Source organism: Mytilus edulis, chromosome 1 (assembly GCF_963676685.1).
Source record: "Mytilus edulis chromosome 1, xbMytEdul2.2, whole genome shotgun sequence".
In the NCBI taxonomy this organism is placed as follows: domain Eukaryota; kingdom Metazoa; phylum Mollusca; class Bivalvia; order Mytilida; family Mytilidae; genus Mytilus; species Mytilus edulis.
In genome coordinates, this window is record NC_092344.1 from 51,284,702 (window position 1) to 51,299,714 (window position 15,013).

At 31.3% G+C, this 15,013-nt stretch overlaps 1 protein-coding gene across 1 annotated transcript in view; it reads right to left on the reverse strand.

Moving 5' to 3' along the window:
• Positions 1-14,942, reverse strand: part of LOC139513630 (integrator complex subunit 13-like) — a 72,102-nt gene extending 57,160 nt beyond the window's left edge. Inside the window, exons 1-4 of the mRNA XM_071302300.1 lie at positions 14,371-14,942; positions 3,790-3,855; positions 2,936-3,120; positions 1,609-1,689 (exon numbers count right to left, since the gene is read on the reverse strand). Coding sequence (XP_071158401.1) covers positions 1,609-1,689; positions 2,936-3,120; positions 3,790-3,855; positions 14,371-14,592 — 554 coding nt within the window. The 5' untranslated portion in view covers positions 14,593-14,942. The remainder of the gene's footprint in view (positions 1-1,608; positions 1,690-2,935; positions 3,121-3,789; positions 3,856-14,370) is intronic.
• Positions 14,943-15,013: the final 71 nt, after the last annotated feature.

Consider the following 15,013-nt stretch of genomic DNA (forward strand, 5'->3'; position numbering starts at 1 on the left):
CTTGAGCACAATAAACTTCCAATCTTACTTTTGAAAGTAGTGCATAATAAAAGTAACAACTTCAAAGAATATTAAAAAAAAAACTATTCAAGAAGAGGTACAAGATATATAGACAATAATAGTGCATTGACTTGACATATCGTTGATATGTCAAGTCAATGCACTATTATTGTCTTTATACTGCAATCTAAAAAAACATTTTCAATTGTTGTTTATTGTGTTAATGTTATTTATTTGATTTAAATATTGGGGAAAATCCCCCTTTAAAAAGGCCTCATATCACACAGACGGAGAAAAATAAAACACGATGAAATGTACATCATTACCGCAATCAATGATGAACGAATTCGTTGCAGACTAAAATATCATCAATAAACATAAAACATAATGATTTATAGGTTGCAAACAAAAAAATATTAATAAGTGAAATATGTTTTCCCAAAAATTGCAAAAGAAACAAGTTTGAGTCGTTAAACGCATTGTTGTTTACATTGGAAACAAGAACAGGTTGAAGAGGTCGTATGAATAATTAAATATAATTTCGACAATTTCTATTTAAATATTCATGAGGAAAAGTGATATCAGGTCAGTGACCGTATATGGCATAGAAATATACAGTCAACGCATTTTGACTGCTCAAATAGAACGAGTGCAGTATAAACATCATTGAAACACCAACACAACACAAGTTTACCAAAAATCGGTACACATAATGCGACCTTCAACAAGGTAACCATGCATAGGTATGAAAACCTGATTGTAAGATGAGACTGTGGGAGTTGATATCTAACACGAAATAGGCTAGTAAAAGTCTGGAGAAAATGAAAACACCTGAACATACTGATAGTAGCAGTATATGCTGCTGCTGTTTTAGTTAATTGATGCCCAAAATGCAAATTATACGCCACTCCCACTCTACCCCCTTTAAATGGTGATATTGAAATTAGAGCCATATTTTCTTCTTGTATCCAGAATTAATAAAACCATTTCAATAAAAAAAGGAAAAATGTGTTTTATTCATATTTAAATTTGACATACTTCTCTTGGAAAAAAAATTAAAAACCTAAAAAAATGATGAAACATGAAGTGAAGGTTTGGAGCAGATTTCCAGAGTGAGGTTCTTATTGTCTAGCATTTACAGAGCTGGCAACATATTGTAATCAAAGTGCTTGTAAGCACTGAAGGGTAAAGATTGTTTTAATCTATCAGTGGGAAGTCAAATTAAACATTGTATTGTATAAATCATTGGTTGTAGCTGATTCACCTACAATTTCGGACAAAGGAAGATAACTCCAATTTTAAAGATTACTTTAACAATGACACCATTGATATTTTTAGAAACAGATATTATATTCCTGCACCTTATACTTATACAAGTTATGTAAATTTCTTGACAAGTATAACATCATTTTGTAACTTGAATATCTGAACATACATATCATTAATAAATTTCTGGAAATGTTCATGGATAGGATTGTTTACAATGTTCTGAGTAATGGACTATATTTTGTGTATCTCTAAAGTAGTGATCAACTTTGGAAGATTGTTAATATCATGCAATCTTTACCCAAAAACAACACAACTAGTCTAAACATACAATCAACTTACGTATCAGAACCACTGGCTAACTTGTTGTGTTGATTCATGGCATCCTGTACATACTCCTCAAACATACGTATCTGAGCTTCACTAATAATCAACAAAGAGTAGATAAATTATATACATTTTTGTTTGAAAAAAACAAAATGAAAAAAAAAATTCTATTAACTAAAAATCTGTATAAAATAAGCAATTTGATGTATATGGGCTCACAATAATCCATTTGTCGACAACTTCAAGGGGGAATTATAATCATAATTGCTAAATTGCAATCCTGCAACTAAATTCATTCCTCTAAATTGCAAACTGTAGATAAATTTATTTCTTCAATTCAATAAGGAATGTATCAAACATAATTTTTTTCAAAATCAGATATCCAGATAATCAATTAGCAGCATACCAAATTTCAATCTTCAATCATTATTGTAATTACATGTTATTGCAACCCTGAAAGAAAACTAACATAATTTATGGACAATTTGTACATTTTTCCTTTGATCTTTTTACTGCCTAATATTTTAAAGATCATGGACAGGACTTGATATTCGAAAATATTAGGCAATGACATCATGTACCAGTGTAGCAAAGTTGCCTGTTCAAGTCCATCAGCATCAATTTATCAATGAAATGCACACGTCTTCATTCATCCAACCTAACAACTATCCCAACGTTATGTACACATAAAGTAGTTTTACAAACTATTCCATTTTACTTCATATTCTCAACAACAAATATATACCGGTACAATTAATATCAAATTGCTGATAAACAGAATAATGGCATTTTATTTTTTGATACTGACTTCATCAGCTGTAATATCAGAGCGGATTCATTGATATTGATGATAAAGTCAGTTTCAAAATCAAAAATGCCATTTTTCTGTAAAGATGCACATTTTTTTAAGCATTGCTGATCTATGATATAAATTTCATAACAATTCTTAAAAAAATGTAGGTGTGTGATTGCTTACAATACAATTTTCTATATAAATACATGTAGTACAAGAGCAATAACTCTTCACAGTTGTTGATCAGCACTGATTTTCTATTTTTTCTGAGATATTGCTGATATATTTAAACCTTTGATATAAATTCCATAATTATCTGGCAAGAATTGTACACTTGAGAAAATGGGCATTCTTTATGGACATAACATCTGTAAAATTAATTTTTCAACTACCAAGAGATTCAAATTTCAGCAGAGGATGTAGAAAAACAAAGTTTGATGCAAGTAAGTACATATCACGAAATAAACATAATTCATATATGTTTGTCATATGTGAGACAAAATCTCTTTTAAAATTCTGTCTTTCCTTCATCTCAAGTAAAAATCTTACCTTCTTGCAGAAGTCAAACAAATGATTCTCCCTCGGTTCTGTATATCATCTGGACTGTATTGCTGCTGCAACTCTGTCTGTTCACATAATGCTTCAATGGCATGAGAAAGACTGTGTAATAAATCATAGTCATCTTCCTTACTGCACACACTTGGTGGACCTACATGGCCCAATGCTAGCATAACCTGCAACAATTCGGAAAACATTAGCAGTTCACTCTACCTGCTTGCATAAAACATCTAAATTTTGAAAAAAGGGAAGCTGGGTAGGTGTAAATGATACAACAGTCAAAAGACAGATAAAATGTTGAGGAAACATGATGCTGAAAGAATAAAAAAATGTTCTAAATATCAAAGAATCTATATGATGGATCATTATAACAGCTACCAAGAGATTCAAATTTCAGCAGAGGTTGTAGAAAAACAAAGTTTGATGCAAGTAAGTACATATCACGAAATAAACATAATTCATATATGTTTGTCACATGTGAGACATGTAATTTGCATTGTAATTATAAAAGTCTAAACTAGGTATCCATGTGTTATCTAATTTTCTTGTCACTGATCAATTATATCTAAATTGATATACATTGTAGCTGATTTTTTTCTCAACATTAACATTTTAACTACATGTATTCCTAAAGTGAAACAGATTTATTCAGAAAAAATTAACAATAGATTTATAAACCGAACATACGTTCCTTAATCAGTGTTAATTTCAACTTAATATAAAGCCAACAATTCTTTGAAACAGCAATTGGAGCAATTTCTACAGAATTGAACACTAAAACAAAATGAATATCACCAAAAAGTACCTAGACAGGCATGACAATGGAATATATATTTGACCCAAACCTGTTGTATATTCTGTTCTTTATTTGACCATGAGTTCAGAGACTGCTCTCCAACAACTACCTGGATCTGAAATATCAATCAAAAATTTTATTACATGTAAAATAAAAGACAAATAAATAGGGAATGTGTCCTCTAGAACAGTAAAAATGACACCATCAATAATCACACTTGATCTGTATTATGTGGTACATTGTAATAAGCATTTTGTATAAGTTTCATAACATTTGGTTGAGGTGAACGGAAACAAAAAATTCAGCAAGTTTTCCTTTTCAAAAGCTGCAAAACTCTAGAAGGGTTAAAATGACACCACCAAAATTCAATCTTGATCCGTATTTTCTGGTAATTAGCATTATATATCAGTTTCATAATATTTGGTGAAGGCTAATTAACTTACGTAAGAAAACGGGATGAAACAAAAAACTCAGCAATTTTTTTCCTTTTGTAAAGGGCATAACTCTAAAATGGTTTAATTGATGCCAACAATATTCACACTTGATCTGTATTTTGTGGTAATAAGCATTAAGGTGGCTCGGGACTATTCGACTGCGCATAATTTCACGCATGAATTACAAAAGTATTTGACGTAAATTCGATATATTTTTTTAAAATATTTTGATTGATTAGAAATGTTAAATCATTGTAGTTATGTAACTTATAGAATATTTTCGTTATTATCCGTATTTTTTAAAGGGTCAAAATGACATTTCACCCATTTTCACGCCAAAATTTGGGTTTTAAGGCAAAATTATTTTTTTTCCTTATCTGTGACCTATGTTTTTTATTTGCTCATTCTTTGAAGCTATAATTCAGCTTTTTATATTACAGTTTTGGACCAAGTGTCATAGAACGTTTTTTTGATATTCCAATAAAAATATGTCAACACCTCTATTTTCCCTATCATTTCATTGAAAAATGGTCCCTTTTACATACCTGTTTAAAAGTAAAATTTTGACCCCCTATTTTTTTTCGACCAATTGGATTCACTTTCAGTAAAGAGTGAAATAACAAAAAATAGGCCCGAGCCACCTTAATTGTGTATAAGTCTCATTAGATTTGGTTGAGGCAAATTAAAGTTAGAGAACGGAAAAGAAAAATTCAGCAATTTTTCTATTTGTAAAGGGGCATGACTCTAGAATGTTTTAAGTGACGCCACCAATTTTTAATCCTGATCTGTGTTTTGTAGTAATAAGCATTGTGTATAAGTTTGATAGCATTTGGTAGAGGCAAACTAAAGTTAGAAAACGGAAACCAACTGTGAGACTAACGGAGAACGGGTAGACAAGGGTGAAACTTAATGCCCCCTCGAATACAACAGGGGCATAAAAATCTGTATCAAAAATATTAGCAATTTAATTTGTAAATCTTATACCATTAATAGTTTTTATTGTTTACTGAAATGATTAATGTGTCAAAAATCTTGACCTAAATCATATTGATTATAACTTCAATTATATAAAAAAATATAGGACAATATATGCCGTTACAACTTAATAACAGCGCCTGATGATAATACTCCCTAACCAGTTTCTGTCCTTTAATGGACCTTCTTCAGATGTTGAATGGTTAAATTGTGTTTTTGGTCTCCTTATATAGTGATCTGTAGACTGTTGAGGTCATATGTTGATCAGCGGTTGTGTTGAACGACGGTTGTGTTGAACGACGGTTGTGTTAAACAAAGGTTCTTTTAACCTGCCATTATTTCAACCAGCGGTTGTGTTAACCAGCTGTAGGTTTAACCTAGGGTTAGTTCAACCAGCAGGATGATTAAACAGCGTGTGGATTGGTAAACCGGTGGATGATTTATCTGCAGATGAGTTATACAGCAAATAAGTTTTCCTTATGATGAGTTATCTGGCAGTTAAGTTATCCAAAACTTCAATTATAAAAATTTACGAAAAATTGGTAAAAAATTACTATTAAGGGCAATAACTCCTTAAGGGGTCAACTGACCATTTTGATAATGTTGACTTATTTGTAGATGTTACTTTGCCGAACATTATTGCTGTTCACAGTTTATCTCTATCTATAACATGTATAATAATTTTCAAGATAATAACCGAAAAGGGACAAAATTTCCTTAAAATTACCAATTCAGGGGCAGTAACCCAACAACCCATTGTTCGATTCATCTGAAAATTTCAGGGCTGATAGATCTTGACATAATAAACAATTTGACCCCTGTCAGATTTGCTCTAAATGCTTTGGTTTCAGAGTTATAAGCCAAAATATACATTTTACCCCCATGTTCTATTTTCAGCCATGGTGGCCATCTTGGTTGGTTTGGCGGGTCATCGGACACAACTTTTTAACTAGATACCCAAATGATAATTTTGGCCAAGTTTGGTTAAATTTGGCTCAGTAGTTTCAGAGGAGAAGATTTTTGTAAAAGTTAACGATGACGGACGAAGGACGCCAAGTGATGAGAAAAGCTCACTAGGCCCTTTGGGCCAGGTGAGCTAATTAAAAATCACCAAAATTTGATGAAAACTGTTGAAAGCATTTTTGAGTTATTGTCCAAAATATTGAAAATCCCCCTTTTTTATGAACAAAATCACATAACTCTGAAACATTTATTCTAAAATTTATAAAAATTGAAAGGGAGCTTACTTCAATAGATTTTAAAAATTCAACAAAGTCTCTTGCAATTAGTGAAAATGTTTAAATTGATTTATTGTCCGAAAACTGGAAAATTCTCTTTTTTATTCATGAAAAAACACCAAAACTCATAAACTTAAAATCTAAGATTTATAAAACTAGAGGCTCTAAAGAGCCTGTCGCTCACCTTGGTCTATGTGAATATTAAACAAAGGAAGAAGATGGATTCATGACAAAATTGTGTTTTGGTGATGATAATGTGTTTGTACATCTTACTTTACTGAACATTCTTGCTGCTTACAATTATCTCTATCTATAATGAACTTGGCCCAGTAGTTTCAGTAAAAAATGTTTGTAAAAATTTACAAATTTTATGAAAATTGTTAAAAATTGACCATAAAGGACCCCTTAGGGGATTGACCATTTCAGTCATGTTGACTTATTTGTAAATCTTACTTTGCTGTACATTATTGCTGTTTAAAGTTTATCTCTATCTATAATAATATTCAAGATAATAACCCAAAACAGTAAAATTTCCTTAAAATTACCAATTTAGGGGCAGCAACCCAACAACGGGTTGTCCGATTCATCCGAAATTTCAGAGCAGATAGATTTTGACCTGATAAACAATTCAACCCAATGTCAGATTTGCTCTAAATGCTTTGGTTTTTGAGTTATAAGCCAAAAACTGCATTTTACCCCTATGTTTTATTTTTAGCTATGGCAGTCATCTTGGTTGGATGGCCAGGTCACCGGACACATTTTTTAAACTAGATATCCAAAAGATGATTGTGGCCAAGTTTGGATTAATTTGGCCCAGTAGTTTCAGAGAAGAAGATTTTTGTAAAAGATTACTAAGATTTACGAAAAATGGTTAAAAATTGACTATAAAGGGCAATAACTCCTAAAGGGGTCAACTGACCATTTCGGTCAAGTTCACTTATTTGTAAATCTTACTTTGCTGAACATTATTGCTGTTTACAGTTTATCTCTATCTATAATAATATTCAATATAATAACCAAAAACAGTAAAATTTTCTTAAAATTACCAATTTAGGGGCAGCAACCCAACAACGGGTTGTCCGATTCATCTGAAAATTTCAGGACAGATAGATCCTGACCTGATAAACACTTTTACCCTTTGTCAGATTTGCTCTAAATGCTTTGGTTTTTGAGTTATAAGCCAAAAACTGCATTTTACCCCTATGTTCTATTTTTAGCCATGGCGGCCATCTTGGTTGGTTGGCCGGGTTACGCCACACATTTTTTTAACAAGTTACCCCTATGATGATTGTGGCCAAGTTTAGTTTAATTTGGCCCAGTAGTTTCAGAGAAGAAGATTTTTGTAAAAGATTACTAAGATTTACGTAAAAAATGGTTAAACATTGACTATAAAGCGCAATTACTCCTAAAGGGATCAACTGACCATTTTGGTCATGCTGACTTATTTGTAAATCTTACTTTGCTGAACATTATTGCTGTTTACAGTTTATCTCTATCTATAATAATATTCAAGATAACCAAAAACAGCAAAATTTCCTTAAAATTAACAATTCAGGGGCAGCAACCCAACAACAGGATGTCCAATTCATCTGAAAATTTCAGGACAGATAGATCTTGACCTGATAAACACTTTTACCGCTTGTCAGATTTGCTCTAAATGCTTTGGTTTTTGAGTTATAAGCCAAAAACTGCATTTTACCCCTATGTTCTATTTTTAGCCATGGCGGCCATCTTGGTTGGTTGGCCAGGTCACGCCACACATTTTTTAAACTATATATCCCAAAGATGATTATGGCCAAGTTTGGATTAATTTGGCCCAGTAGTTTCAGAGGAGAAGATTTTTGTAAAATATTACTAAGATTTACGAAAAAAATGGTTAAAAATTGACTATAAAGCGCAATAACTCCTAAAGGGATCAACTGACCATTTTGGTCATGCTGACTTATTTGTAAATCTTACTTTGCTGAACATTATTGCTGTTTACAGTTTATCTCTATCTATAATAATATTCAAGATAATAACCAAAAACAGCAAAATTTCCTTAAAATTAACAATTCAGGGGCAGCAACCCAACAACAGGTTGTCCAATTCATCTGAAAATTTCAGGACAGATAGATCTTGACCTGATAAACACTTTTACCGCTGTCAGATTTGCTCTAAATGCTTTGGTTTTTGAGTTATAAGCCAAAAACTGCATTTTACCCCTATGTTCTATTTTTAGCCATGGCGGCCATCTTGGTTGGTTGGCTGTGTCACGCCACACACTTTTTAAACTAGATATCCCAAAGATGATTATGGCCAAGTTTGGATTAATTTGGCCCAGTAGTTTCAGAGAAGAAGATTTTTGTAAAATATTACTAAAATTTAGGAACAAATGGTTAAAAATTGACTATAAAGGTCAATAACATCTAAAGGGGTCAACTGACCATTTTGGTCATGTTGACTTATTTGTAAATCTTATTTTGATGAACATTATTGCTGTTTACAGTTTATCTCTATCTATAATAATATTCAAGATAATAGCCAAAAACAGCAAAAATTCCCAAAAATTACCAGTTCAGGGGCAGCAACCCAATAACGGGTTGTCGCATTCATTAGAAAATTTGAGGGCAGATAGATATTGACCTGATAAACAATGTCACCCCATGTCAGATTTGCTCTAAATGCTTTGGTTTTTGAGTTATAAGCCAAAAACTGCATTTTACCCCCTATGTTCTATTTTTAGCCATGACGGCCATCTTGGTTGGTTGGCCGGGTCACGCCACACATTTTTTAAACTAGATACCCCAATGATGATTGTAACCAAGTTTGGTTTAATTTGGCCCAGTAGTTTCAGAGGAGAAGATTTTTGTAAAAGTTAACGACGACGGACGACGACGGACGATGGACGAGGACGCCGGATGAGGACGCCGGACGCCAAGTGATGGGAAAAGCTCACTTGGCCCTTTGGGCCAGGTGAGCTAAAAAATGAAAGGGAGCTCACGACAATAGACAATTCACCAAAGATTCATGCAAGTTGGTTCAAGCAATATTGAGTTATTGTCAGACATGTTATTGACGGACAGAAAGATGGAAAGACGGCCATAAAACGTCCCATAAACGGGCGTATAAAAATAATAGGAAAATACAAAAAATGTCATAATTTAAGGTCTATTATATTGTATGTCTATAACATGTATAAAGTGTCCATTTATGATTCCAGTCATTTTGCAAATTTTAAACATCTTGTGCTATTGATAATTTTTACTTAATATACAGTTATCTATTTTGGTTTTCAAGGTAAAGGACAAATATACTCAAATTGGCTAAAAAAATAATTTAGGCCAAAAATTCTTTTATACTCATGAAAATTACAATACAAAGTTTCCATGCTTTTTTCAAGCATAATTCATTTTTTATAACTTTGATTTTTTTTACCAACACTGATAATACATTACTTTTACATGTATTATATGGAAGTGTTTAACGACCTTGACTGGCTTTTCAGCCCTCGCACGGTCGGCACATGTATTATCATATGATCCCCTATTAATATATTGCTATCCATAATAAGGTAATCAAGGTAATCCTATCAAACTAAAACATGTCAGATAACGTGTGTTGCTTAAACCTAGCTGTTACTGCTTAAGGTGATAATCTATTTAATAATTTACTAATTGAGTATCGGATATCGACAATGTATTGTTCATACTGAAACATGTCTAGTAACGTGTGTTGTTTAGTCCAAACGATTGTAAACCTCTGAGGTATTGAATTACTTTATTGGATATCTCCTATCGTGCATGTGTTGTGCACGTTTGTGTTTAATCTACACCCACTTTTCATCCCCTAAATCATGTGTTTAAAGTAGTTCACTGTAAATAGACAATAATACTATAGGGAACTTATAAACCATTTATTTAATCCTAATTAAGGTATATCAAAAGACAAAAATAGTATGGTGTACAAATGTATTTGAAGTTGTATATCGTTCAACTAAATATATGTCTCAATAAATGTTTTAACTTGTTATTAAAAATAATTAATTTTATCATGCGAGATTTACATCAGTGATCAATTTTGATATTAATGTTAAGTCTTATAATTAACTTCATTTTTTAAATCATATGTGTTTCCAATCATATTTACATGTAATCAATTAAATGTAAATTAAAACTTATTAAAGAGGCACTACATGTAGCTACAAGATATATAAAAAAAATTATAAAATATGATTTTTTTTTTTTTTCAATAATTAATGAAAAGTGAAACAGCCAAATAATATTCACTTTTAGCATGTTTAGTGGGAAGTTGCAAGTGAATAATTTGACCTCACTGAATCCGTATTTCTGTGAACTTCAATTTAACCCTTTAGCAAGAGACGGATAACGCATGAACTGTGTGTGTTTAGTTATTTAAAGAAATATAATGTCAACATTGAAAGTATAACAAAATATCATGCTAGATCTTAAACAGGTTAAAATGATGATAGACAATTATTTTTATTTATAATATATAATTTTTACTAATTAAACAGACTTAGAAAAATAGAAAAATCCAATTGCATGAGTTCCTTATCTATTTATATCTAAATTAATGTTTTAATTGCTTATATGACCATCAGAGGTCTTCGTAGGTCAACTTGAGAGTTAACTTGATGGAGTCTAGACTAAATACTAACTAAACAAGCACTAAACAAGCTACAAATTCTAGAGCCAATGCCCTGTCAATTGTTAATTTTAGACTTTTTATTATTTGGATAATTGTTTTTAAACATTGTTATAAATCAATTATGAGAATTTGAGTCAAATTGGTGCACATGAATTTGACAGTTAGTGCACATGGTGCACCTTTAAGTAAGTGTTAAAAACATTACAAGTTCAAAATTCATATTCAATCAGGGGACTTACTTAAATGAGTGATTTTCTAAATCACTGATTCAAGTAAGATTATTTCCATAAAGGTTGGAAGTAAGAGTTATCTTTCTTTAATAATCACCTATTTAAGTAGTACAAAATAATCACTAGAAGAAGTGATTTAATTTTACTGTAGCTTTAAATATAGAATACTAATGATCCAGGGACTAATTATGTTTCTAAACTTATCAGAACAAACATCTGTGTTGTCTAGGATGACCAGGTCATTTCAGGTGATGACCTTGTACTGAATCTAGGATAACATGGATAATGACATAAAAATCATTTGTTTAAGTATCATACCTCAATTTCTTTCCCAAAAATCATTTCTTCAAGTATCATTATTTTTATAACCCCACTAGTTTCAACACCCCCGAACAGTGAAATTTTTATCAGAACAGTAGAATTTTATTACATAATCTGAAAGATGAAACTTTGAACTTTACAGGAAAAATACTCCCACGGCTGGGTAAAATCTGTTAAGAAAGTATCAGTTAATTATAGTAAAGCCATTATTACAGCATTTTTTCAACTAAAATAGAATTTGCAGCTAAATGATAGCATCAAAGGCATAAACCTTGCTACTTAAAAGAAGCTAAAAATTCATTTTTTTTTCAATTTTATGAATGAAAAGATATTATTTAAACCTATGTGTTTAAAATTTTAGTTAAACTACAAAATCACAATTTATGACAAAACTTCGAATTTGCTACTCAAATAAGTGATTTAAAAATCACTTATTTCAATAAGTCTCCTGACTGATATTACAGGAGCTGATGAGTTCTATTTCATTTTTCACAATTTCCAATACATTTGCTGTATTTTATTTCTGTTCCATTCCTCACTTAGGGACAACTCACATAATGCCATTGGATTATTGAAGCCTCCATCTTGAAGATATGGCCATTTGTGATTCGTAGAATTTGTATATAAGAATTTAGTAATTGGCATTGCTCAAAGACAAACAAAACTATTTTACTTTAAAAAAAATCCTCAAACTATTTCATTACTGTACGTTTACCCACTCCAAGTATGGATATGACCCGCTCAAACATTCTGAAAGATCACTACAGATCTCATAAAACTGTTGTTGAGACAACATAAACAATCTATCTCAACATATTGTTCATATTGCATTTAATTGTTGAAAGTACCAAAAATCTTCTGAATAGTGAAATCAAACATCCTTTTGTGAAAAATGATTGTGTATTCTCTGGTTATTATTTAAGTTTTTATTGATCTGTTGATAAGAGAGTCCGATGATTAAATGTGCATATTACAATTGGTTATTTTTATAACTGAACTGTTTATTTTCAAGTATGTCAACCAGGGTATGTACTTAATTTACTCTCGCCAAATAATTCAATTTTTAAAACATGTTATATGTTTCAGTGTGGTCCCAGTTGTTCTTTTCATGATGTCCAGATCTAAACATTTTAAAACTTGAACTACAAATAAGATTGAAATTTTTAATAAACAGAGTTAAATTGTGAAATAAAATATTTTGGGTCCTGGAAACTATATTTTATAATATTTTTCAATAAACATGATCATGATGATGAATATTAAAATTAAAGTCTTGAAAAAAACGAACCAAGGAAACATACAATGTATACATGTATAAAGTACACTTATAAACTAAGGCAGAATATTTTTCCTCAAAATTCAAAGAAATTTCAAAATACATCAATGTTTTCTTAAATTAGGCAATAAAAAACATGATAAAAATTGCAAAAGAAATACATTGTAGGTCAAAATATTCCTATGTATGATAATAAGAATATCTATTCTAACCCATTTCTAAGTTCACTTTTTTTTTTAATTTGGATGTTGAATTTGATCATAAAAGTATATTATTTCTTTAAGCTACTGCTCATAAGACACACAGATGATTAATAACTAGCTTCATACATATATAAAAGATATCTTTGGTGGAATACATTTACATTTTTTTTGTATGTTCAAACAAGAGGATCTCAAGAGCCTGAATCGCTCACCTGGTAAACAATGCCTTATTGAACATATTGAACCATGCCAGGCAAACATGTACAGCTAACAATTCTTCAATATTACAAATATATATGACTTACTGTTTATAAATAAAGAAAATGAGACCAAAACACAAACACTTAAAACTTAGCAATGGACTGTGAAAATGAGGTCAAGTTCAAATAAAACCTGCGTAACCGACATATAGATCATAAAATATTTTCATACACCAAATATAGTTGACCTAATGCATAAAGTATTAAAAAAATAGACCAAAACTAAAAAAGTTAACTTTGACCACTGAATTATGAAAATGAGGTCAAGGTTAGATGACACCTGTCAGCTAGACATGTACACCTTACAATCATTCTATACACCAATTTTAGTAGACCTATTGCATATATAGTATAAGAAAAACAGACCAAAACACAAAAACTTAACTATAACCACTGAACCATGAAAATGAGGTCAAGGTGAGATGACACCTGCCAGTTGGACATGTACACTTTGCAGTTCTTCTATACACCAAATCTACTAGACTTATTGTCATTAAAGGACAATAACCCCTTAAGGGGTCAATTGACAATTTTGGTCATATTTAACTTATTTGTAGATCTTACTTTGCTGATCATTTTTGCTGTTTACAGTTTATCTTCATCTATAATAATATTCAAGATAATGACCAAAAACTGCAAAATTTCCTTAAAATTACCAATTAAGTGGCAGCAACCCAACAATGGTTTGTTTGATTCATCTGAAAATTTCTGGGCTGATAGATCTTGACCTAATGAACATTTTTACCCCATGTCAGATTTGCTCTAAATGCTTCCGTTTTTGAGATATAAGCCAAAAACTGCATTTGACCCCTATGTTCTATTATAAGTAATGGCGGACATGTTTTTTGACGGATCAAAAATCGAAGCACACACTTTGTGCAGGATAATCTAAGGAACAATCATTTTAAGTTTCATTCAAATCCATTCAGTAGTTTCAGAGGAGAAGATGTTTGAAAAATTGTTAACGACGACAAGGCTTTCAATACGTCATAATTATTTGGACTAAGATATGAGCAGAAATACAACCATATAGAAGTCATTACCAGTCGTGTGCCTGGAAAAATATCATACACAATTCTCATATACTCCACCATTGTTTCAACATTGCATGTCCAGAGTGACTTTGTTATTGGAGCAGCTGGGATAACACCTGGTGCCTTTACTTTCGACAGTGCATCATATTCAATGCTTTCTTTGCAAGATTTGGCAAAATGAGGCGATCTATCAAGCACAAACACAGTTTTGTGTTCTATCGGATACGACATTTTTTGTTTAAACTGCAGTTCCCGTGTAAAAATCTCTCCTGATAACACCTGTCCTAGGTCAGCATTCAAACACTATATCATAAATTATGTCTCAATCAGATAAATATAATTTGCGCCAAAAATTATGAATTTGAATAATAATGGATTCAACGACTGGTCAAAACTGAAATTCCTTGTCTAATATAAATCTCTTTTGTTTATGACATAGAATGTTTTTTTTTTTTTTGCATTTAACCAAAAACAAATAAATGATAAATATAGGAAGAAAAATTCATTGTTTTGCTTTACTGGGCGCAGCCATCTTGAAGTACAGCAGGTGCGCGAATTACGTCCCGTAAGAAAATGTTTTTGTATTCAATGAAAAATAAAATCATATAACAAATATTTCAACGGAGTTCTATATAGGGAGATTTCTATTCGT